The sequence below is a fragment of the Falco cherrug genome, chromosome 2 (assembly GCF_023634085.1).
Source record: "Falco cherrug isolate bFalChe1 chromosome 2, bFalChe1.pri, whole genome shotgun sequence".
NCBI lineage: Eukaryota > Metazoa > Chordata > Aves > Falconiformes > Falconidae > Falco > Falco cherrug.
The window spans coordinates 68,800,832-68,826,641 of record NC_073698.1 but is presented as its reverse complement, the minus strand read 5'-3'; the positions used below and the strand labels follow the sequence as shown (position 1 = coordinate 68,826,641).

Genomic DNA, 25,810 nt, shown 5'->3' with positions numbered 1-25,810 from the left:
TTTCCATGTCCAGAGCCACAACTGGCAAAATGTCAACTCAAATGGGGGCACTTGGCGATTACGGAGCAGCTGAGTGAGGGCTTTAAAAGTTACAGTTTTGAGGGGAGGGGTGTTTGTAGGTTGAATCTATCTGTCTTGGCAGAGTTAAGTGCCTGTTACTGGGTCTAATCAGAAAGCACTGAATTTAGGAAACACGGGGAAACATTCTTTTATGGCTCCTAGTGCTCATTGTGCTGTTGTTTGAATACTCCTGACATAGTAATAATCCGCACCTAAAATTTTGATTTTGTTTTCAATTAACAGTGGGCGACAGCAGTGACTCTGAGATGGATGCCGCGACGACAGTCCTCAATCTAAGACCCAGAGCAGGGAAAATCTTGAGAGACCAGAGACTGAGACAGCAGAGGCCACCACCTGAGTTTAGGGTGGAGTGGAAGAACGAAGTTGACGGGAGCCAGGACAGACAAGGAGAGCAGCAGGAGCCAAGCACCTTGCCTCAGCCATCCATTGGGTTCAGGCAGCCCCTGCTAACAAGACCAAGATTTGGCACTTTGAGTAGTGAAGATTTGACTGCAGACCATGGGTCAGCACGACCCGTGCCACCACCACGGTTAGTCAGGCAGGCATCACAAGGGGAAAGGCAGAGAAATAAGCCTGAGAACCAGCCGTACTGAACCTAGCAAAAAGAGACCTATTGGTAATAAACTATGGACGTATTGAATTAGGATTTGAAACTATCTGATCAGACTATGGGATCCATTAAAAAAAAATCACCAAGCCTCAGTGTGGATCTAACAACTTCCATTTGGGTAAAGTCAATGCCATTAACTAAGTAAAAGGAATACTGGAACAATTGCAACGCTGAAGACATTTAAAAAAATTATCTCTTTTATAAATAACTTATGGCAATGCTTTAATTACATTATTTCCATTATTAAGATAGAACGGAAATGTGCCTTATCACATCATCTCTTGTGGAACCAAGTCATGCAGGTTCAATACCCAGTTATCCAATGAAAATCATTGTTGAAAGTCCAGTGATGAAAGGATTCTTTAAAAAATTTTGTATCATTTCAGATTTTATTTATAATCAAATAATACTTGTTTTAACCAGAGCTTTAATATGAGTAACACTGAAAATTGCACAATGCACCTACCATATAGACTTTGTAAGAAGAGTAAATATATTCCTGAAGCCCAGTTTGTTGAAAGAGCTGTGATGCAGAAAAAGAAGAGAAGGAACAGGCTGTAGGAGCAGGATTGCAAATACAGTTTATAGAAAGGAGTTGCAACAGAGACAAGACCTGAATAGCTTGAATTGTTACTTCCTGAATTTTTGGCAATATGTTACATTTGAAAGGTACTGAGGATTACCTAAGGAAATCTGAATTACTTTGACTTTCACTAATGTCAACATGAGCTGAGAGTACCTAGCAGGACACCAGAAGCCCTAAAAAGAGAAAACTTCAAGCAGATAAATAATGTTCTTATTCAAAATTGCTTTTTGCACCTTAGTTTCTTGGTTGCAGTACAAACACAGCAGTAGAATAGTTGCGGAGTACTGCACGTAGACAAAGCAAGCAGCCTCCTGTTTGAGTCAGGGACCACTGAGACTCAAGAAAGCTGGTTCAGTCACATTTGTGAGCCTAGTCAACTTGTTTTACTTTTTGTTTCATCTGTAAAAGGGGAAAGATAGTATTTTCTCTGTCTGAACTACGCACTCCAAGGAACAAAAATGTTCCATCTAATTTGTTTGTACAGAGAAGTAGCACAGCAAGGCCCTGAAATCGGTTGAAGTCACTGTGCACCTTAATAACACACATAAGAAACATGGACTACTTCATCCCAGTGTAAATGGCTGCCATTTGAGTGCATACGGGAAGGGAGGGTGCATTAAAATAAATGATACTTAACTGTAGCTCTCAGGAATTTGCACTTTCTGTCCCACTTAATCTGTCTTAAGTTTTGAGCTTGCTTTAGCACAGATACACATTTCAGCACAATGCAGAAATCATTTTCATGCTACATGTTACAAGATTGATAGCTTCCATTGAAGAATGTACACTGTGAAATCATAACTTTTCTTTTTCATTAGCGCGTTTCTAAATCTGTGGGCAATAAGATTAATTTTTTTTTATTCAAGCTTGTCTTGAAAGAACTATTAAAAATCAGAATTTTCTTTTAAAATCACAGGGTAGATTTCTTTCAAAGGTTCATGGGTGGAGTTAATAAATTAGTTTTATAATTGGGGATTTAAGACTTTCTTCTAACGGCTTTGCCAAAATATTTATTTCATGTATGTATTTGAAATGTCAAACCTTGCTAAACTCTTGTATTGGCACATGTCTTTTAGTCTTTTTCTTCGGTTTCAGCTATGGAAGTTTCTGCTGTGTGTGAAATGCAAAGTCTAAGATGTAGAGGAATGGCTATGTGAACCCTAGAAATCTGAGTCAAATGTTCATGGCTATTCTCAACAAATGATTTTTGTGGAAGGCAATACTTAACTATCCTTTAATGATCATCTCCTCTTTGGAAATAAAACTGAGTTCAAACAAAGCCAGCAAGCTTTAAAAACAAATTTAAACTTGTCTTTCAATGGGAAAATATGTTTCATCACTGAAACTGTCAGTGAGTACTCTGTTACTGAATTATTGGGATCAAGTCTGAGTAATAAGCCTTCAGTTTGGATTTCAGTTTTGAAACCATGTCCTCCTTGCAGATCAGACTGTTTAGATTAGGTGTTTTATATCAGGCTCATCTGAAATCTGACCAAATAAATAAACAAATGTGAAATGTTGCACATCAACATTTAGTTTACTCCCTGTGGAGTTTTCTCATTCACCTGCTGGTAATGACCAAGCAATTGGCTCGTATCTGGGGAAAGCTGCCTTTTTTTTTCACATGGATATCAGTTTTCATGGCACAATTTTAAGTAATGAATGCAGGTTTCAGGAACCTTACTGCTTTGCTGGTTGTCCGTTAGTATGGTGCACGCTCAGATCATTGGTACTTAAATTGCGTGCCCCACAGTATAAGCACATCAAATTGGAGGTCATTTTTATGAAATGTGGTCTTAAGCTCTTGGTGCTGCAAAAAATGCTAGCATGCTGTTACCTTTCCAAAGCACTTTGAGATCCACAGAATACAAGCATCAAGGCAGATCTCCAGCATGGTTACACTGTGAAGCAGAAGCACAGGTCTCCTGGAACTCTGTCTCCTTGTAAGTGCTCTTTTCCTTCCTCACTCCTGCTCCTCCCACCCTTTTCAGGCTCTTTTGCACTAGTGCTGGGTCAGACCCTCATCACCTCTGGGAACTACTTTTCTGGGTGTTCTCCTTTTCAGCAGCAGTGGCAGGAGCAGGTGACACAGGCTATATCCCAGGTAGCCCTTCTTATTCAACTCTTGCTCTGGTTTGGGTCAGAGGTTTGCCGTTTCCTATCTTTTTTGTTTCTTTTCCTGCAAAGGAAAAGCAAGTTCAATAGCACATTTTGATCCTTCTAAAAGGCCTTCAGCTTGCTGAGGAGAATTTTCCTTCATGTTCCCATCAGTTTGCTGGAGAACGGAATCACCAGTAAATCTGTCCTCGAGCACCATCTGATGGGGAAAGTCATGTACTGACTGGGAACGTTCTTCACTTTTTCAGGAAACCACATCTTCAGCAGTGACTGGGAAACTCTCCAAATCCACATACAAATTTTTTGTTTCCAGATGGACTCCCCAGTACGCTCTGTAGCATATTTTACTGCCTTGGTGTGGAAGCACAATGCACAGTTGCTCAGTTTTAGGGACAGTAGGAAAAATGTGTTACACTCTGAATTAGGGTTTTCCCTAATTCAAGGGAAATTTTAAATTTTAAGGGCTGTCCTACTTGGTACTAAAGTACAATTCAAACTTCACTGAAACCAAAGGTGTTCAACAAAAGAGAACCATGCTGAGTAACAGTTCAGAAACTCGAGAATATCCTCTCCACCAAAGCCCCATTGAAATCACACGGAGAAACAAAGTTAAAAATTTGGCCAAAGTAATATACATGCTGTTATGAAGAATATCTTGGGGTCTTTACGAGCAAACACACTGCACAACCTTTTTCAAGAGATGCCAAGTCCACCAATTGCACACACCAGCAACATTTTAAGGCAGACACTGCAAGAAATGCTTCAGCTGGTCGCCATTTCCAAAATTGCCTTAAGTTCTTCCAACACCCCCTAGCCTCTAAAGAAAAGATGGATTTTGAAATTGGCTGAAGAAATGCTTTTTTTACTACTAGAGATCTGATCCTATAAAAATATGCTTGTGAATATGCTTAAATCATGACATCTGCAATACACAGCCCCAGCCAAGCCAACAATAGATTGCAGACCAGGCCAGAAAACGTGACAGAGGGGGGTATCAAGTCCAAGCATGAGAAGGAGGAACTGCTTTAGGACACAGTAGAGAGAGAAAAGTCATAGACTACCTGATTCAGGTGCTATTCAAGTCTAAGAGAGAGGACTAATAGTCTTTTTTTAATCTCTCATTTTAGCAGATGACATAACGTGAACTTTCTAGATAAACCTGCAGCTGCACTTGACAGTTGTGTGAACGACCACAAGGCAACTGTCTTACAGCTTTCAAGTCAAAGAGTTTCATCCCCCTCTCAGCCCGTTTAATTATTAGAGAGCCAGCTAAATGGGGAGCGACTTAAAATATAACAATAAAGAAATGCATGGCAGCTTCATTCTCCTCTGAACAATCTAAAGGACCTTAGCATTTGGGAGTTAATCAAAACTGGGGCTGAAAATTGCTCATTTGGGATACCGTGCTGAGCCACTTGAGAATCTTGTCCATCAGAAGGATTCTTCTTGCAGGTGGTAGAGAGATCTTCTAATAGGACAACACGATGGGAGATTGGGTTAGCATCGTTCCTCTCCCAGGTTGGCAAACTCTGATGTGGCTCCCACACAGCACTGACATGCTTTGGAAGCTTTTTTAAGCTGTGTGATTTGACAGAATATGAGGGACTGAGACTGAGGAAGGGAAAGCACTAGTTATGCAAGGTGCTCAGGTGAGCGTTCCTGGTTCATGATCAGGTTTAAATTTGTGGCTTGTGAGTTACAACAGCAGTCTAATTGCCACAGATTATGTTTCAAAAAGTCTTTTTTTTTTGCCACAAAAAGACACTTCATATCGAAGACCTCCTATTTGCTACAAGTTTGACAGAATGGAAGACCAGTTCCTATCGTGGAGCACATCTCAAAAAAAGTTCTCCGATGTTAATTTAGGATTTAAAATAACTAGAAATTTGGCTTCATTTCTCCTTGTAAGTTAACACAGAAGGTTTTCAAGACTTCTCTTTAAAACAAGCTCTACAAACTCTCATTTTTATGAGGAAAAGTCTGAGCTCCACTCACGATCATCCGATTCTCAAAGTTCAGGCTCTAATGTACTCCCTTAACAAGATTCACGATCGGCTCTCTGCAAATGAGTCTCCAAAATTATAGCAATAACAGCACAGTCAAGTCTTGGGTTTTCAAATCCCAAAGTGCCAGGCTATAAAGCCTAACTTACCCAGGGGTATTCCATAGCACCCATATAGAAATGGGGGCTGGCAGCACCTGAACGTACCCAACAGAGGTTCCAGTCAGCTAGAACGTGACGGCATTAGAGAGCGCTTGAAGTTAAGGAGCGAGCCAGTCGGTAAGCAATGCTTGTCCTGTGTTGTTGCTGCATTATCAGCTCAATGATCAACCTGTTCTCAGAAAATGATGGTACTGGCCCCTGGATGGTGCTGCAGTGAGTAAATTCAGAGAAAATAAAACAGGAAAAACTGAAATCTGCAGAAATGTTTATAAAGAATCTCTTCAACTGTATGCAGCATACACCAACACGGAATAAAACTTACATTTGCTTCATCATTTAAAAGCAAGAAAATCAGTACATAAAATATGCTACTAGCTGTTTTACTGAAATAAATTACTATATTATATACACAGACTCTTCAACATCAGCTGATCATAAAGTCAGAAAAGTAGTTGCTGTTAAAAAAGTGAAAATTTCAAAAGGTAAAAACCAACAAAAAAAACGCAACCCTGCCTACAAGTCCAAGAAAACCAACCTAAAACTAAAGTAACAGCAAGTAAGAGAAAAATCTTAATTTGCAGTGATTTGCAGGTAGAAACTTCTTTTCTTTTGTACATACTCAGATTAGTTTTTTTAGTCTTCAGACACAACTGGATTCAAGAAACTGGTAATTCATTCAGTAAAGCCCACTAGACTGTAGTCAAAAGTAGCTGCAACTGCTCCTCCCTGAAAAGGGGGAGTCACATCTCCTTCATCTCCAGGGATGTCATTTACTCATCACTGAACTTTCATGGTTATGGCAACTATGAGACAACACAAGAGATACGAACACGGTCTCCAGGCACTAGGAACCATAGCTTTAAGCACTCTATCTCAAAACTGGTAATTTCTCTATTTTCTTTTATTTCTTCTTTTTCATTCACTATCAAGCCACTTCTTGGTTGAAACCTTGGCTTCTGTGCCTTTTATATGAAAAGCAGGCAGACTCAAATGATCATTTTAAGGAACAGCTTGAAGAAAAAAAAAAAAAAAGAAACATCTGCACTTCGTATCGACTTGAACACCTCTACTTTGTGCTGTAGTTTCAGCAGAGGAAAAGGGGAAAAACACAGTGACAAAATGATAGACATGGTATGTCACTTCATTTTATTTCTATTCCTTAACAAAAAAAATAATTAGTGCAACTTTTCTGTAACTGAGCCTTTACAAGGAAGAAACATTTCTGCAGCATTTCAGAAATCATTTTGGCCTACAAGTAAAAAACTCTTCTGCAATGTCAGTTGCAACATGTCCCTGAGACCACAGCCTTCCACACATTTCTCACTTCAATTATTTAATTTCATTTTTATTTACCTTATATGGAGAACTATTTTTCACAATAAAAAACATTTGCTGGATATGGAAAGCACACTTTTCACTTACGTATAAACAAAAACACTGAAGTTTTGAAGCTTTTAGAAGTAATGTTCAGGCAGCTGTATATGTCAGTATAAACTGAATTATGATGTTTACATAATGCAACCTTTATCAATACTTAGAAAAGTAAATGTTATGTTACCTCTTATAACCAACTAGTATAGGAAAAATTACTAAATCTTTTCTATATGTTAATTTTTGAGGGGTCTTTCCTACCCTTTTTCATCATCCCTTGCTACAGTTGCAAAACACAAGTCCCTGACTTACAGAACGGTGGGTTTAGCTAAAAAAAAATAAAATAAAATTAAAAGATGGAAGGAAAGAAAATAGGAAATTTAAGGCAAGAATATTTTGGGACATTTACCAAGCAAGATAAGAGGAGACAAGACACTTGAAAACACCTCAAGTTTCTAGGGAGAAATGAAACACAGATTATTACAATAAGGAACTCTGAGGATATGTACTGAACTCATAGCAGTAATGTGACACACAATCATGTCAATATATAAAATTAAAACAATTCGTTGTTCTATACACATTCCCATGGTGCTGCCACTGGAATTTAAATGATAGCAGGCACTGGAAAAGGTAAAGGAAAAAAACAAAAATAAAAAATTCAAAAGACCATCTATGACTCTCCTGAAGCAGCAACACTATTTGCATGGATATGTTCAAGGAAATAACTAAACTGTTTTTAATCAGAAAACCCTTCAACAATTATACATAGTTGACTTTGTACTTTGGTCAAGTAACACTAGGAAATACAGAATGTTATCAGTGCAAAATACATTTTTTGTATGCTTCAAATGAAATGTAAACAGTGGTGACTGGCAAGTAATATGAGCTTGAACAGTAAATAGCACAGGAGAGTGCTCCAACTGTCAGTATAGCCCTGACAGTAACCTCTCATTAGTTAAGCAGTACAGACTAATGAAGACTAAAATACCAACAAATAAAGTTTTTCTCTTGTCACTGAAACGTCACTTGTGCCTCCAAAGATGAGAGAGAATGCACTAATCCAAACCCATGAACTACTGCTAGTTGCTCCAGCACACTTTTAACAGCCATTCAAAAGAATTAAGAAGCAAATTTATTCCTAAAACAAAGGTAGAAAAAACACAGAGGAAATATTAACAAATAATTTATGACAAAGTTGCTCAGAAGTTATTACTAAACAGAAACCACCAGTTTCAATAAAGCTTAAATTCAGTCTCCATTTCAGTTTGAATGGCACTGAATAATTGTCCATTTCAGGCCTTCTAATACATGAAGTTAGCATATACCCAATTCTGTTACCTAGGAATCAGCAGGGGTCAGATGGCTACCCCAAAGTGCCTATCATGCCGTGTAGCAAGTAGACAACGTATGCTTAATTAAATCATATAAGCAAGCACCCTGCTAATTAAGCTACTGTCACAGCAGACAAATGACAGCAGACCACAGCATAAGAAATTAAGGCTAATGAGCTATATTGCAAAATCTCCTGATAAAATAATAAAAATTAACCTCTGGTTAAACAGTAAGAATCAATTTCTGTCTTTTAACAATCTATCAATCTAAACACTGTTTCAAATGTGAGCTACAAGCAGGATTTGTGTATTTCATGTCATTCTTTTTTTACCTCCAAAAAGGTTTAAAAACCATTAAAAAATCCCAGCCAGTACAATACAGCAACACCTGTCCCACAAGTGTTCCAGTGGTACCAGTTAGAATAACATCTGCCTGGAGTCAACAATCCTGCAACAGAAATATTTGTATGTACTTGCCTCCACGTGAACAAAATGTACAGTAGTAGCAGAATCTTTTAAGAAGGTACAGGTCTGACACACATAAGCATCACCCCAGGTTCATATTGCCTCTCCTGAAAGATACATCTATGCAATATAAATTTGCAGCTATTGATTTTTTAACTTAACATTTCCACGGCTACAGTACTTTTGTTTGTTTGCGTTCATTATCAGAATAGCTACCAAAGCTAGTCCAACCCCTAGACTTGGAGGGCCACAAGGACTGAACTCCTGAGCAATTCCAGAAAGAAGCGGGGCAAGTATACGTCCCACTGATGTCACAGACTGTCCAACACCTAGGAGAGTACCACTGGCCTCATTCCCACCAATGGTCAATTCAAGATCAATGATACAAGTACGACCTATAGTAGTTGAAAAGGCTAAGAATGTGGAAGACAAAATAACCATCCATATGCTCAGCGCTGACGCATACAGGAGCATCAACGTGCAGGTAAGTGTGCTAGAGTGCAACAAAATCCTGTAAGTGTTGTGCTGATAGAGTCTTGTTATTGGTCCAAGCAGACAACCAGCCACGACTCCAAGTGCACTGCTATAGCTCATTAGGTATCCAGCAAACAAGGGTTTCACCCCAAATCTCTCCTCCAAGGCCAGACTAAAATTACTATAGTACAGCAGTATAGCAACAGACATCAGCAACCGCACTAAAAATATATCCCACAGATCAGAACACGCAATTCCTTTAATCCTCTTCAGCACTGTTGCAACTTGGATCCATGGAGACTGGAAAAGACCATCGCTTGCCATAGCTCCATTAGTTGCTGACTTCAAGTGCAGGTCATGCTTTGCTTTTGCTGAGAAACTGTCTGCTCTGTTGTTGCCTTGTTGATGTTCCCTATTGCTCCCATTTTCTTCACTCCATGGTAACATCCAGACAAGACCTATATATAGATCAAGAAATTAGCTGATTTCATTACATTGCATTAACTTTACATGGAAGGTATCAGTTTGATTGTAACAGTTTCCTTAATGTGAAGATCCAAATTTAAAAAAGGACTTAAACAATCATTTCACTTTAAACGACTATAAAGATTAGTGTTACTCACACTATCGGTTCAATTTCAAATTCTGCGAAAGCAAGGGAAGAAAACACTGAGATGCCATACTCACAACATATAAACATATCTAAAGGCTAAAGCCAAAATTCCGATTTCTAGTCTTCACTTCTGGGCACGTTAAAAATTCCTACTCCTGTGTCTGAACGTAAAAGTGAGATATACGATACAAAAGAGAAGCACCTGGAGGTTAACTGTTTCAAAATTCCCACTCTTCCACACAGGTCGAAATTCAAAGGGTAGTATCGGTATACAGAACACGTATGCCATAGATGGTAAACACACTATGAATTCAGGGTACAACAAATGGCATAAAAACACAAAAGCGAGGAAGGAAGGGACCCAAGATGAAAAATATGACATACAACTTACCAGCATTCAGAAGGAAGATAGAGGCACAGATGAAGGACGTTTTATAAAAGCCATCTTCCAACTCTGTAAGATAGCCACCGACAACTGGCCCCAGAATGAAGCCCACACTAGAGGCTGCATTGAAGCGTCCCATTACTAAAGGGCGATCTCTCTCAGAAACCAAGTCAGAAAGCAGGGCTTTAGAGATGGAGAGTGTGTGTTTGAAAATACCTGCAACATAATATAAGCAAAAGAATAAATATCTATCGTGCAGTCCAAAAGATTAAAAATGACAGAAGCTATTTGAAGTATCAATGGTCAAAATCTGTATGATTATATTTTTAAGATTCCATTAGCCACAAATTCTTAAATGCTCGTGCAGCAGGTTGGGTGATGACCATCATCCTGCCGTCCAAGGATTTGGACTGAGGAATCTAAATTATTCAGGCATCTGTCTCAAAAATGGTGCTCCTGCAGAAGGAAGTAACTGAGTGCTGAAGCACATTAGGAATAAAAAAACCCGCTAAAGTAGGAACTCATGGATGGGTAATGGTGGAGTAGGAATAGCTTGCTCATTTATGAACATAGCTCTGTACCAACTTTGCTGAGTATGAGATTGTAACACACCAAATTCATTGTGGGTGGCAAAAGAAAGGCACAGAAGGGTAAGCATACTGCAGGAATATTAACAATGCAATCTTTTATATTCCTTCCCTCTGACGAGGGCAATGCTGTCACAGTGACAGTGCTGTTAGCATTAAAAAGTATTACCTCTACTAAGTAATCAAATGTTAAACCAACTAATTCATTAGCAAACTGTCTTTAAATGACGAAATATTAACAGTTCCTAAACCAAAACTATGGGCCACAAAAGTGCCCTTTATTTGATATGTAATAGCAATGCTAATTATATCAGAATATATGCAGTAGATGTTCAGATATGTTAAGAACTCCGATACAAACCCTGGCACAAACTTATCTCAGTGCTGCAAGCATACATGCATTTGCGCAACAAAAAGTTGAAGCAGTGAATTCAAATTTCAGCCAAATCTTGCACTATCACTTTGAGATATGTTTTCAGCACTAATGCACTTATCATTCCATTCTCCATTGCAAGTGCAGGCCACGATCTCCAGCAGTGACTTGTTGTGACTAGCCCTACAATAGCCTCTTTCAGGGTATTGCTGCACTCCTGGTCTCATAAAAGTTGCCAGTCAAGGTGCCATAAAAGTTGTGACAGTTGTTGAATATACATTTGTCCTGGTTTCAGCTGGGATAATTTTCTTCCTAGTACCTGCTAAATTGTTTTGGATTTAGGATGAAACTGATGTTAGTAACTCGCTGATGTTTCAGCTATTGCTAAGTAATGTTTACACTAAGTCAAGGACTTTTCAACTTCTCACCCCACCCCACCAGAGAATAGGCTGGGGGGCACAAGAAGGTGGGAGGAGAAACAGCCAGGACAGCTGACCCAAATGGGCCAAAGGGATATTCCATACCATATGACATCACGCTCAGCATACAAACTGGGGAGAAAGCTGGCCAGAGGCCGCTACTCGGACACTAGGTGGACATTAATTGGTGGGTGGTGAGAAACTGCAGTATGCATCACTTGTTTTGTATCTTCTAATTATACTATTATTCCTTCCTTTTCTGTTCTATTAAACTGTCTTTATCTCAACCCATGAATTTTACTTTATTTTTTCTGATTCTGTTCTCCATCCCACTGGGCAGATGGGGGAGTGAGCGAGCAGCTGCATGGTGTTTAGCTGCCTGCTGGGTTAAACCACATTTCAAATTATTTTCAGGAAAAAGTCCAAAGAATACTTGATTTGTAGAGATTTTTTCAAAATGCTGTTTACTCACCTACAGGGACTCTAGAAATAGCAAACAGGAACACAGTGGTGGACGTTCCAAGAAGGAAGTAACCCAGTGCACTGAGAAGAATACAAGCAAGCAGGGAATACCGCCTTCCTACTACATCACTCCAGCAGCCCTTTCACAAAGCAGGTAATTAAGATTAGCTTTTTATAACATTTAACTATATACAGTGAACAATCAGTACATCTAAATTAAATTGAGACGAGAGATCAAAGGACTGTCAATGAAAGCTTAGTAAGATTATTACACAACATTCCTAGGCGCTCAAAATTTGGAAGTCACAAGCAGGGTTCTGCCCTGCCAGCAGTGCATCTGCCGAAACTATGATTCCATTTAATGTCATGCACAGAGGTTTTTAAAAAATAATTTCTCTCTTTGAAAAATAGTCCTGCAATAAACACCACAACATATTAGTAGTAGGGGCCCTCTGAAAAAGTTGTCACAATGAACCACAAACGTTTGCTTTGCATCAATGGTTGCTATGTACTAGATGCTTGTTGAGCATCCTAAAAGGAATGATCTTAGCTATGAGGAGTTTGTCATCTGAGTGCAGACAGGTAGGTAGTAGTAATGAGAAGGGCAAACAGTAAACTTGCATTTAGCATGCTTACAAATCAGCTGGATTCCACAGAGGGAACAGTTTTTTAAGAAAGTAGTCAATGGTCTTGCAGTTCAAAGAAAATGTCACAAGATTATAGAACCAAAATTACCCCAAGTGGCCTGGATAACAAACGCTGAAACCGTTTTTTTTTTTTCATGAGACACTCAAAATCTGCTCTCTTGGAAGCTAGGAGGCACCAGGTTAATATTAAAGGTGCCCCTGTCTAAATATGGGGATCTCAGTTATTGATAGTTAAGCACGCATTCAAGAGGTTTAGTCTTTGCACTCCTGCTTAGAGTAAGATGTAATAAATCAAAAGCTAATACAAAACAAAACCAAACAAAGCTCAAAGACATAATGCACGAGTTTAGGCCATAAGGCAAATTATAAGGCACTGCTCATTAAGCAGAGAAAGCAAACTCCAGGTAACAGGCTTATGAAGAGCTGACTCATGAGACTGCTTTTTGGACAGGCTACAGCACTGAAGGAAACTGCTTTACTAGCACCAACATTCAAGAGAACCCTGTGTGACTGCAATGTGCTCAGTAACGTATCTGAGCACAAATCTGGATTCTAGTTTTTGTCTAAAGACTGTTTTCTGTTTAATTCTGTAAATTCTGGCAATTCCCTATAAACTAAACATTTTCCATACCACCTAAAAACTGGACCCTCCAAACAAAAATGCTTCTATGAACACTGTAAACATTTTAAAAATGTCAAGAAACACTATTATTAACCTCTTCCTTTCCCCCTAAAATCCACAGAAATACGAACATAACTAGGAATGCAGTGTTAGAACTCACCACAAAAGTGCTGGAAAACAGTTGCATTATACCATAGAGAGATCCTAAAACAAACAAGTAAAATAACAATGTTTAAAAGTAAACTTGATTTTTTAAAAAATGAAAACTTCACAAAATTTTAAATGAGAAAACATGACAGAAGTTCTGGGAATAATTTACTAGAACAGGAGGATGGAGCAGAACAAACCAAGGGTGGAGTTTAGCAGATAACCAAGGAAATAGCTTCAGGAATGACAAAAAAAAAGAAAAATGGTGAAAAATTATGAAACTATGTAATGCAGAAGGATGTTACCCTGTATGTTGCATTAAACAAAACAGATCTTGGTATTTATAATTGCTTTCTCAGAATCAGGAGAGAATGTAATTACTGGGAGGCACTAATTACTTTCCACTTGACACTTCCAACATATTGCAAGGCTCCACAGAAGCCCTGAAGAACCCACAGACCCTATGTTTTAATTTTGGAGGCTAGTTTAGCAGCAGTTAGTGACAGAAGAGAAGAAGCGAGAAACATGTGCCAGCCTTTTTCATTTATAAGACCAAACTTCAACCTCCTTTTTTTTTAAAAAGTTAAAAATCAAAGCAGACTGTTGAAATGAAAACATAGTTTTGATTAATTGCTGCTTCAAATGGTACTCTGTCAACTCCGAGTAGAACCAAAATTATTTCATGAAAAGCACTAAATCTTATTCAAAATAAAAATGCAAATTAATAAAAAATTGAATAACAGAGCCCATGTCAACCACACAGAGCTATGAAGAATATCATACTTTTACCATTACAAACCATAAAGACCACCATAAAATATAAATAAGAACATTAGAACCACAGAACTTACCTTACTACTTCATTTCATAAGATAAAATTCCTAAGCTTTTTGGATTTTACAATTTTACAAGATTTTTGGATTTTACAATTTTACAAGAATTTACTTGTAGTCACTCCTTAAAGATAGTAAATATTTTGCCAAAAGACAGTTGCAAGGAACTTAAACTGGGATTACTCATGGGCTTCGGAAAGCTCAGGAGAACCACCTGCAGAAGCACTGTTTGCAAAGTCTGTAAATAACAGTAAAACTAAAAGCAACACCTCTGGCTCCCAGAGTTGCTGAGCTGTGAATTCTTGGGATGCTGGAAAAGCATCTGCACAAGTATTACTAAAAGCCTTCTTTGTTCTTTCCAACAGTGCTTTTTTCCAAGCACCTGCTTTTGGCTACTGTACACAAGTTTGGGCAGGTCTTTGGGTCTAACACAGCATGGCTGCCCGTATGGTTTTACTTGGATATTTGCCTTCCTTTTTATTATGCTACTAGCAAGAATTATGTTACAATGTCCCATTTGCAATAAGGTATAATCCAGGTCATGTCACATTATCATATTCTTTGGTAAATTAATCAAGTACTGCAACTCACCTATTATTCCAGCAACTGTATGACTTGCTCCTAGAGATCTGATATGAAGGCTCATTAAAGGAACAACCATGCTCACACCAAATAAATCCTGAAAAGAAGTGAGGAAAGTTTTAATAATTGATCACTTTCAAAAAGATGATGACAACCTGGCTTAATAACCGTCAATATATTAAAAAAAAAAAATTATTTCCACATCAACAAAGATTAAAAGAATTATTTTCATGGCCAATGTAGTTTGTTTTAACATCAACAATGCATCCACCATGTACAAAATTACAAAATCACGTAAACTAAAAAATAAAGGATTGCCTCACAGAGGAGTTTAAACTTTGAAAATTGCAATCCTCTTTCCCCCTTTAGATATCATTCTGAAGATATGTATTTAAACATTAAAGATTCCTTTAATATAAACTTTATCTGGTTTTTAAGAAAAGTACTTGGTACCAGTAGTTTAAATTCAAAGTGGTCTTTAATTTCAATCACCTAAAAATATTTTTTACTTGTGCAAAGACAGCATATTTGGAAAATATACAGTATTTTAATCTTGACTACAATGGGAAAGAAGCTATGGTAGGTCTGAGTCTGCCTATAAACTGCCTTTGTGTATACCTTCAGAAGTATACTGAATACAGAAACATGAAAAAAAGAAAAAAAAGCAAAGCATAAGTGAAAAATGTTTTGTAAGAGCCAAGGCCAAAGGAACTGCCCATCCTAAACAGTAGAAGGATCTCCTACTCATTCCTTTTGATTTTTTTATCTTTAGTTAAGCTTAACCACATTCACCCCATAGTTCTTTCATTACTACTACCTGGCACAGCATACAGTGTCCTATTTCAGAGCAGAACCTGTCAGAGCAAGAGCACCTTTTATCAGCGATTGCTTGAGCTGAACTAGACAAGCCCTTCACAGCATGCCCAAAACCTGAATAATTTTAACAATGTGTATCACTAATTCTCAGTCTGTCTTTAACTGTCTTTTGATGGTTGAAATTGAGACTTAAAAGGTTAAAATAATTATTAAACATGTTAACATGAGCAAACAGAGCACAATACCTAGGGGTATCTTCAACAATACAATCTTAGGTGTCACTTGCAAACCTGAAGAGAGGTTCGATCGTCATGCAGGACATTGACAGAAGCATTTGAAAGGCCAAGTCTTAGAACATACCCTGGTAGTACTGGACTGGTCACAGGCACGTAGGTAGAGCAAGACCCATTGACCACTATCCTGTGATGCGTGTTTATTTCTCATTTCACCTATAATTTCTTATTTTGAAGGACAAATACCCGGTATTTGCCTGCTTACAGGAAGCTTGCATCACAGGCAATGGCTCTTTACTATGGTATTTCAGTTCACTTTACATCCTCTAAAAGGCCGCTCATTTGTGCTTATTTCAGTAGGTACTCCCTGCTTGGTGTCAGCAAGACATCAGAGGGGTGGAGAACCACAGCGCTTTAAAAGTTAGCTAAGAAACAAAGCTTGTTCAAACACACCTTTTCCTGCAATATTTATTTGCTCCAGGACCCAAACCAACTAAACTGTTTCTAGTGCCCAACCTATGGGTAGGTAGGACAAAATATCTACATTTCACAGTGCAATTCTGTATTCATTTTGTTTTACCTATTTTGTCCAAGTCATCCCTTTTTAATTTTAAATCAAATGACATTTTCACAAGGTTCACTAATCACTACACAACACAAACCTTCTTTAAAGTCTGCACTCCGTGTTCTTTCAGTAAGGGTTTTTTTTCCCGAAAAAGCATTTTTTAAAATTTTGTTTTCTTCGGTTTACACCAACCACTGGTATTTCAAGGAAAGAAAGAACAGCTTTCTGACAAGCACAAGGCAAGACGTAGCTTTAAGGTTGCTGTGCTTTTAAATCATAGCTTTGCATCAAACCGCTCCAAGGCCTCCACAGACAAAACATGACAGCGGCTGGCTACAAACCACACTGAAACTGCGAAGAGGCAGTGGAAGCGATGCACCCCAAAACCCAGCTGCCTTATCTGGGCTCCAATATGGGGGGCTCCGCAACGAGCCGGGGCCGGTGGGCGCCCCCAGGATTCATTCAGCCAGGCAAAGGACACGGGGGAGGCTGGGGGGGGGGGGGCTGTGTGTGCGTGGGGGGCTGTGTGTGTGTGTGGGCGCCTACCCGACCCCAAGCTGTGCATCTCCTGACAGCCCTGAGGGGACCTCCGGGCTGCGGGCCCCCCCTCCCGCCTCCCCCAGCGGCTGTGGGCCGCGCCGCGGGCCCTGCGGGGCGGGAGTCCAGGCTTCCCTCCTCAGGCACGGCCGCCCGTCCCAGGCCGCGCCGGAAGGGCGCCGCCGCCGCCCCCCGCTTACCAGGAAGCCCACCGCGTAAAGGCACCGCACGAAGCGGTCGGAGGCCGAGGCCGTGCTGCCCGTGGCTCCGCGGCCTCCATCCTCCTCCTCCTCCTCCATCCGGCCAGCGGCGGCCGCGGGCCCGCACCCCGTTGCGGCCGGCGGTGGCTCCGGGCATGCGCACTGCCGGCGGCGCGGCGGGAACATGGAGGCCGCGGGGCGGGCAGCGGGCGCAAAGCTTAGTGTTTTGTTTGCGTTAGCGAGCGTGTGCTTCGTATTTCCTCGTGTTCGGGCGAGGTGGAGGGTGGATAAGGATCCCTGCAGGTTTTGGAAGCCGCCGGGATCCCTGGCGCCCCCCGCCCCGTCGGAGTTTGACCTCTTGGCCTCTTGTGTGTGTTTGTACGTGGAGTTTTGCAACCCGTCAACCTCGGGGCTTGAGGCTCTGAGGAGAGCAGGTGGGGTAGAGGGGCTCTGGAGGCAGAAACATGCCCAAGGAGCGTGGCAGCGGGTCCCCTGCACCGTTCTCTTGGATGCTGTAGAAGGATGGCTTGAACCTGCGCACCTGAGCCTGCCTCCTTCAAGGGGAAACGTGGCAGTGTCCCACCGCTACGGCTGTTCTTTGGCCTTCTCACAGGGCTCAGCCCGGTGCCTTCATCAAGTGGTTTTGGTGGCAAAGTGTTTTCCTGCCGCCTTGTGCGGCTGGGGTGCTGCACCAGGGAAGGAGGACGTCCCTCCTGATGTTAGTACATGTGCTGCTGTGCTTCCATTACAGCCAGGGACAGCTGGGACTGTGGACGACTCTTACGTTATAATGTATTTGCATACAAAGAAGTAAAACAGCATTCTTCAGTCTCTGAGTTGTGCAGGTGGAAGCGACTGTCACATGCAAAATACCTTTATGCTGGAGGCAGGGGGGATTTTTTTTCTGTAGCTGTTAGGCCAGGGATCAATAGACAGGCTGCAGTTTTAAATACCTTTTAAAAAAAAACACTTTCTAAAATACTATACTATATTACAGTATTATATATAAGAATAAAATATTTTCTAAAAATACACAAGGGAATATGCTTTAATATGTTTTTAATTATCTGTAAGATGAAGCTTTTGAAAAATTATGATTTTTAAAATTTAAAAGTTAGCATCAGTTGAGAAAGTTTGAGAAAGACCAATCAATGACTGACAATAGGATAATGTCAGTTCTATCTTAATATTTTCAGAAGAAATAAATATCACAGGATCAAGAGTCTTCAGCAGATTTAGGTCACAAATCTAAAAAGGGGAAGGGAATGTGATTTTCCTTATGGTTATGAAAAATTAAGCTAAAAAAACCCAAAAACCAAACCAAAACCAAAAAAAAAACCAACCCCAACCACCCAAAACTGGAAGGGAAGACATATTCCTAGGTAGGTAACTTGTAAGATACCAAGGCAAAGCTTAGTCTAGCGTATACATAGGGACAAAGATGTTATCAGGGTCTCCAGAATAACTCAGCTGTGTAATATCCCGGTGTCTGTGATATTTTATAGTTGGCTTAACCAATACATCCTATTAATTTAGCTCTTTAAGGCCACTTTGAATAACAGATCCTCTCAGTGGATATATATATATATTCTGAACATAATATTAATGGAGATCACAGTTGCATACAATTCCTCTGAAATGGACAAAATGGATACAAGGTATTAAAATATTAGAGCATCATGGGAATCGATAATACATTGTCTGCTCAATATTGCACTACTTTTTTCCTTGGTCATTTTAACTCTGATAAAATAAATGGAAAAAGCCTGAAGATTTATCAGAGGGAACTATTAAAACAGGTGGATCATTAAAAGATCAGAAGAATTTAGATACCTTAGGTACCTGGGGTATAAAGCAGGTTGACTTTTGTGCTAACACTGAGCCCAGGTGAAATTTTTGAGGTTCAATGTAAATGTTAGTGTCTGCTATAAGTCTCATATTGAATTCCCTGACAATGAAAACTCCTCCTTAGTTTTGGTTATTATTTCAAACTGTCTCCATGCGGAATGGCTTGTAAGGCAGAGAATAACCAAACTTTTTGATGCTCCAATAACATTGTCAGTGCAAACTTCACAGAGGGAAAAAAATAGAAGTCATATAGGTGCCTCTTCTTACTTTTGTACTGACAAACTTGATAAGATTATTAATATGCATAGTGCATATTACACGATTACTTTTGCATAATATATAAGAAAAAGGAATTTATATATAGTAACATGGCAAATATCTCTGTTGCCTTTGAACTGAAGACAGATGGTTCCTGCTACCTCGGAGGTTCCCGCTCATATTCTGTCATTGCAATTACAAAATTTAAGATAAAGGCTCCCGAATAAAGAAATCTTAAGAGAAAGGTCCCCAAATAAAGTGATGGTATGACTGATAAGGAAATTGACTAACAATTAACAGAATGAAATACAATGAAGACCATTTATCACAGTCTTAATGAAATTAGATCCAGTTTAGTATCTGTGGGTGCAGAATTGCATAGTTGGCTGACTAAAGGGAGACTATCAATATAGTACATTTACATTACTTTAAGGTATTTGACTTTAGTTGCTGCTTTAAGGTGTTTGACTTATTACTGGAGGATTCTTAAAGACAGTAGAACAATGCATCTTCAGAAATGGCAAACAGCACATGGATTCAGAGTTGTTTGATATGCCTCCAGACTCTTTGTGAATGGATAATCTTCCCTGTAGAAAGGGTATGTCTAGATGGTCCTTTCATTTCTAACCCCTTTTTCCATGACCTGGAAGAAGAGTTGGAAACAAAATTACTGACTTTATGGACAATGCTAGGACCAGGAAAATTATGCAGGGTACTGACATGATGCAATCTGAGTTCTGAGCTTTCATGACATACACGTATTCCAAGTGTAAGGGCACAGCTGGAAACAAAGCATGATGCTCACTTAGGGGTGCACCTCACTGTTGTGGCAGTTGGTGATTATAAGATGAACTTGGTAGTCAGAGTAAATAACCAGCAACCCTAAGTTTTTATTACAATTTGGTGCCCAAAACCTAAACTCCATCTTTTGGTAAGAAATAGAGGAACCTGAAGTAGAAAAGCAGGAAAGCTATTACTTTTGTATCAGTTATTTGGTCTGAATGCTAATGCAACATTGTGTCTAGTTCTGCTGTCCTAATTGAAGATGAATGTTAAATAAATTGAAGGTTATGAAAAAAAAATATTGTAATGGCAGAAGGAATATTTCTTGCGGTGTTGAGCTGCCAGAGACAGAACTGTCCTCAGCCACCTTCGTGGGCTTTTCTTGCCTCAAATTATGAATGGGAGGAGAACTAGTTTGAGGGAGAACGTCTGAGGTTCAGTTTGCTGATGAAGAGAAGGGGCGAGGGTTATGCAGCCCTTTGCTAAAAACATCCGTGGTGGTAAATGCTTGATGTCACCTGCCAAGCAAGGGCTTGAGGGATTGCAGCTGCCCTTCATCAGCCAGCTCTGTGGCTGTGTGTACTCCAAGCCATGATAAAGTGAAAGCAATGATAGAAGTCATCTGAAATCTAACAGAGTTTTGAAAATAAAAGATCCTTTCATTCCTTCTACAGGGGAGAAAATTTTAAACCTTATAAATTCTTAAATAAAGTTTGTAAAATACTTTTGTAAGACAGATCTAAGACAACTACAGCAATTTATTGCAGTAAATGGAACATATTCTTGGATTCCTGCATTACAAATAGGTAAGGTCAAGACCCCCAAATGTCTAATTTGTCATCAAATTTAGTGAATCTAACGATGACTTATTTCATTCTGGTTTACCGCTTCAGATCATTAGGGTAACATTCAACAGTCATTTCAACTTTTCATATACAAATTGAGCCCAGTAGAAAAAGTTACAATCCAGTGGTCCAGAACATTTTAAGAGGTACTGTAAATGAACTTGAGTTTGGAAACTGCTGTTCATCTTAAAGACATTTGAAGTGTAATCTCTCTGAAAAAATCTGCAGATTTAAGGAATGTGGAAAGGAACCTTTTAATTGACTCCACCCTCAAAACTATAAGTGCTCATGTGCACGACAGAGGCTTAGAAAGCATTTTGAAAAATCTTGTTAAAGGAAGGAATTATTTCAGACATTGGGCCTAGTTTTCCATTTCTGGAGTTTTCCATGGCACCATAACTAAGGCGTGTAGCTTTCCAGGTTTAATTCCACCTGTGTTTAAGTTCCAGTTAATGTTTAACAGATAAAATAAATATGCCAGGAATGGTTTAGATACTATTGCTCCTGCTATGGAGCAGAGGATGGCCTGGATGACTGCTGTTGACTCCAGTTAATTTCCTGTCATACCACAGTACCCTTATTTCATAGACACGCACGCACACACAGAGTGCCTATGATTTTTTTAATTTATTTTTTTTTAACATCAGGAGCTCTGTAGAAGCTGGAAGCGTGTGCGCAGAAAGGGCTGGAGGCGAGTTCCGCAGGATTCCTGAATAAAATCTAAAAATGTGTACCAAAAAGTGTCTTGTGCAGTAGATGGAAGGAGTTCCTGCCCCAGAGTGAGATTCATAATAGCCTCCTGCTGTGGAAGGACCCATGTAAGACAGCAATAAGAATGGTGAAGAAAAGTACAATTCTGACTGTTTCTGGGTTGTAGGTGTGTAACTGCTTCCATGGGAAACTGCATGGAACACATCCTAAAATTAGGCAACTTATTTCTGTGAAAATTGCACGTCATTCCTTTAAAGCACTGCAAGGAACATTAATGGTGTTGGCCTGGCTTTCCTATAATTGTAAGAAAAGTTCAGAGCACTCACCAAGGGTGTAAGGAATTCAGGTGCACCTTGTTGTACCTCTGATGGTTCTAGTTTTCTTGCCCAACTTGCAGAGGCGTGGATTCACCACACTTTGTATCAGTGTTATGGCTCAATATCATGCCTTCCCATATTTTTACCTATTTTATCCAGTGTAGATTTAATGTAAGATATAATGCAGAATGGGATATATGAAACAGAGTGACCCACGCACAGTCATACTAAAGTTTTCTCTTCCTTTCTGTGGCTGAATACATCTGTGATGCTTTGTAGACTGTCAGAGTCCTGAGCACAGAGAGGGTATGAGGCAGGGTCCAAATGAGATACACAACCTGCAGCTTTGTTCATCTGCGTGGCTGCAACTCTATCACATATTCCTGCAAATGCATAACAATGGATCCTGGATACCTAAAAATGTGTAGATATAATGCCTCATAAAGAGGATTGGTCTTATTGATTTATTAGAGTTCCTGTTGAAGCTGTTGCTGGGATATGGGCTGCTTCTGTCCTTAGGTCAGAAGGAGGGTAGTTACCATAATTATCTCTTCATAAGCTTAGTATAGCTCATGTGGAATGAATGACTTCATGATACCTGTGTTCATTATGGCTTGATTTCATCCATGTGTAGAGGACTTACACTTTCTACAGTCTCTACTCGGGTTTTACACGAGCCAACAATGTGCCCTTGCTGCAAAGAAGGTGAATGGTGTCTTGGTCTGCATTAGGCAAAGCATTACCAGCAAGGCGAGGTAGGTGATCGTTCCTCTCTGCTCGGCACTGGTGAGGCCACACTTGGGAGTGTTGGGTCCAGTTCTGGGCTCTCCAGTACAAAAGAGGCATGAACATACAGAAGAGAGTCCAGTGAAGGGCCACTAAGATGATGAAGGGGCTAGAGCATCTGTACTGTGAGGGAAAGCTGAGAGAGCTGGGACTGTTCAGTCTGGATAAGAGAGAGCTCAGGAGGATCTCTTGAATGCGTATAAATACCTGAAGGGAGGGTATAAAGACAATAGAGCCAGGCTCTTTCCAGTGGTACCCCAAGGACAGCACCAGGGGCAGTGGGCACAACCTGAAACACAGGAGGTTCCCTCTGAACATCAGGAAACACTTTTTTACTGTGAGGGTGACAGCACTGGCATGAGTTGCCCAGGTTATGGAGTCTCCAGCCTTGGAGATATTAAAAAGCTTCCTGGACATGATCCTGGGCAACCAGCTGTAGGTGGTCCTGCTTGAGCATGGGGTTGGACAAGGTGACTTCCAGAGATCCCATCCAACTTCAGCCATTCTGTGATTCTGTGATTTGTGGCCTGATTCACTGTAGTATTAAGATTAATCTATCTCAAACTAGTTATTCCAGGCCCATTTTTAGTCAGTGAAAAAAAAAAAAAAAAGAAAGAAAGAAAGGAAGAAATAAATTGCACTTTTATGGCATGATTCATGCACGTTGAAGCAGTCATCCAAAAATAGGTCAGATGGACTGTGCTGTAGAAGTGCCGCTATGACTGTAAAGGAAACCTGAGGTGACCAGCTTAATTGGAGACGGCTACCCTGCAGCTGTCTAGTGTTGGGTAAGATGAATCCCAGCCAAAGATTTAACGGACAAGGTGTACTATACTCTGTATGTCTGCCCAGCATGCTGCTGACAATTGATTATGTGGGTGCAGTGGATAACATTCCCAGCTGGGGAAGATGAACAGGATGAGGATCTAAGTGAGCGGGCGAGATAAACCATCGCTGCTCAGAATGTTTCTCTTCGGCAGTAAATGGGCATTGAGGTCTCAGAAGGACTATGCTCTGAGGCAGCTGCTGAAATTATTTCTTGGTGTTGGTGTATAGTGAGACATGCAGCCAGTTCTAAAATGCTGTTTTTAGATCATGGACATATCTGCCAGCACAGATAAGGAGCTGCCTGCCAATTCCAAACATACACACACGACATTTACTCAATCACACACAAACGTAAACAAGCAAATAAACAACCTCCACCTCCCATAAACTAATCAAGCTTTTTTTTTCCTTCAGATGGAAAAGGAAGAAAGAAACAGCCTGCTATTGTTTTGGTTTGTATTTTTCTTCTTTTCTATTTTTAAATCCAAGAAGGGGCTGAGATACTATATTGAAGCTGGAACTATTTAGATACATAAATAGAGTATGCAGATTTAGGAGTTAGTTTGGCCCTATCTGGAACTAATAACAGAAATAAGATCATCAAACTTTTGCCAGCCTTGTGAAATGAAATTGGAATCCATCCATTATATGGGGGCCTTCAATCTTCACACTATGGATCAACAAAATGAATGAATGTTGGGCTTAATTGGCCAAACTGGTTCTATATTAAAACTGATCTAGTTACTTCGTTGTCATTGTAGTAGGGATAAATTTGGCTAAGTCACTTTGGTTTAAAATGCTGGGCTTTCTGTAGAAATTTAGGAGTTTTGGAAGGAGTTGGGAAATTATTTTATAAAAGATTCAGAACAATGATTGCTTTGGCTTTATAAGCTTGTTCTCATTTTCCCTGCCTTGAAACTTTCTCTATTCTATTGAGGAGCCTTCAGATTTTTAATTTAGTTGAAGAAAAAGTACCCTGAGACTTTCTATAAGTATTCAAGTAATTGATAACATGAATTTTTAAGCTGACATAACAAGTCTTAACATGGTTTTTGATTCTTTCCTGACATAGCCTGGCATAATACTCGAGATGTTGGACTATTTGGAAGATAGAATTGCTGGAGAATGTGCCATAAATATGAAAGAATAATTAAATTAGATCCTCTCAGGATGAACATGCTAAACTGAGACCAGAATGCGTGTACACTATATTAAAAATAAATGCTTGTACTGCACAGGCAGTGATTCAGCTGTCATTCGAATTCAGTGAAACTTTTAATGCAAACTGATTTCAGTGAAGCTACTCATGAAGGTAGGTTACTGTCATGCAGAAATGGGTTCACAGAGTCACTGATGTATTTCTGACCTGAAGCTGGGTAGGTGCAATAAGACTGAAACCAGCCATTTTATTTCTTTTATTATTTGTGCTTCAGTGGCTGAGTCAGGTGGCTGGAGTTCTCTTTTTACTTCTGATATAATGTTGAGAAAATAATTTCGCCATTGTGTGCTACACTTCCCTTAGCTACAGGTATGAATAGCATTGCATAACCATCTCTGAAAAGAGCTTTGAGAATTATAGAGTAAAGCATGAGTGTGAAAAGTGTTTGTATTATTTTCATGGTTGGGATTCACCAGCTTCAGGTTTGTCCCCTTTTGCAGTACTCATACATAATTCTGTTTCCAAACATCACTTTCTGCTATAGCATAGTGAACTGCATCAGTGACTATAAGGGAAAGCAAATATAGCAGAAAGAGTCTAACTGAAAATTCATTTACTGTTTTGCTTACACTGAAACTATGCAGTGCAAAAAGGCCACAAAAAATCAGATGTGCTTGCCTGTAAAGTTAGTATAGTATGAGGTTTGAATAAAATATGACTTGTAAGAAATGTGAATATGGTGTTTGACAGATAATGTAGCATTATTAAACCACTGAGGACACATCTGGTTCATCTGTCTGGAGATGAGGAGAGGTGGTAGAAACAGTCTTTTCCTTGCTTTCCTTGGGCACACTGGTGCACTATCCAAACGGACACTGGGATATTGGAAATAGGAGTCCCTCTGGAGACCTTAGTCTGTTGCAGTAAAATTTTGTGATAAACGTTTTCTGGAATAAACTGACTTCATCCTTCTCTTGATCCCAGCACTTCCCAGCATGGGAAGACAGTTAGCATGTTTTCTACTCTGGTGGCAGATAATGCTGATGAAGTT

At 39.7% G+C, this 25,810-nt stretch overlaps 2 protein-coding genes across 2 annotated transcripts in view; one reads left to right on the top strand and one right to left on the bottom strand.

The window, feature by feature from the left end:
• SLC9A2 (solute carrier family 9 member A2) overlaps positions 1 to 6,735 on the top strand; it is a 38,419-nt gene extending 31,684 nt beyond the window's left edge. The window contains exon 12 of the mRNA XM_055702473.1: positions 304 to 6,735. Coding sequence (XP_055558448.1) covers positions 304 to 674 — 371 coding nt within the window. The 3' untranslated portion in view covers positions 675 to 6,735. The remainder of the gene's footprint in view (positions 1 to 303) is intronic.
• Positions 6,736 to 8,042: 1,307 nt separating this feature from the next.
• On the bottom strand, positions 8,043 to 17,534 carry MFSD9 (major facilitator superfamily domain containing 9). The gene is made up of 6 exons (XM_055702474.1): positions 17,225 to 17,534; positions 14,883 to 14,970; positions 13,472 to 13,515; positions 12,053 to 12,182; positions 10,208 to 10,417; positions 8,043 to 9,661 (listed from the first exon to the last, which is right to left on the bottom strand). The coding sequence occupies exons 1-6, from the start codon at positions 17,408 to 17,410 to the stop codon at positions 8,871 to 8,873; spliced, it is 1,449 nt and encodes a 482-aa protein (XP_055558449.1). The 5' UTR covers positions 17,411 to 17,534; the 3' UTR covers positions 8,043 to 8,870.
• Positions 17,535 to 25,810: the final 8,276 nt, after the last annotated feature.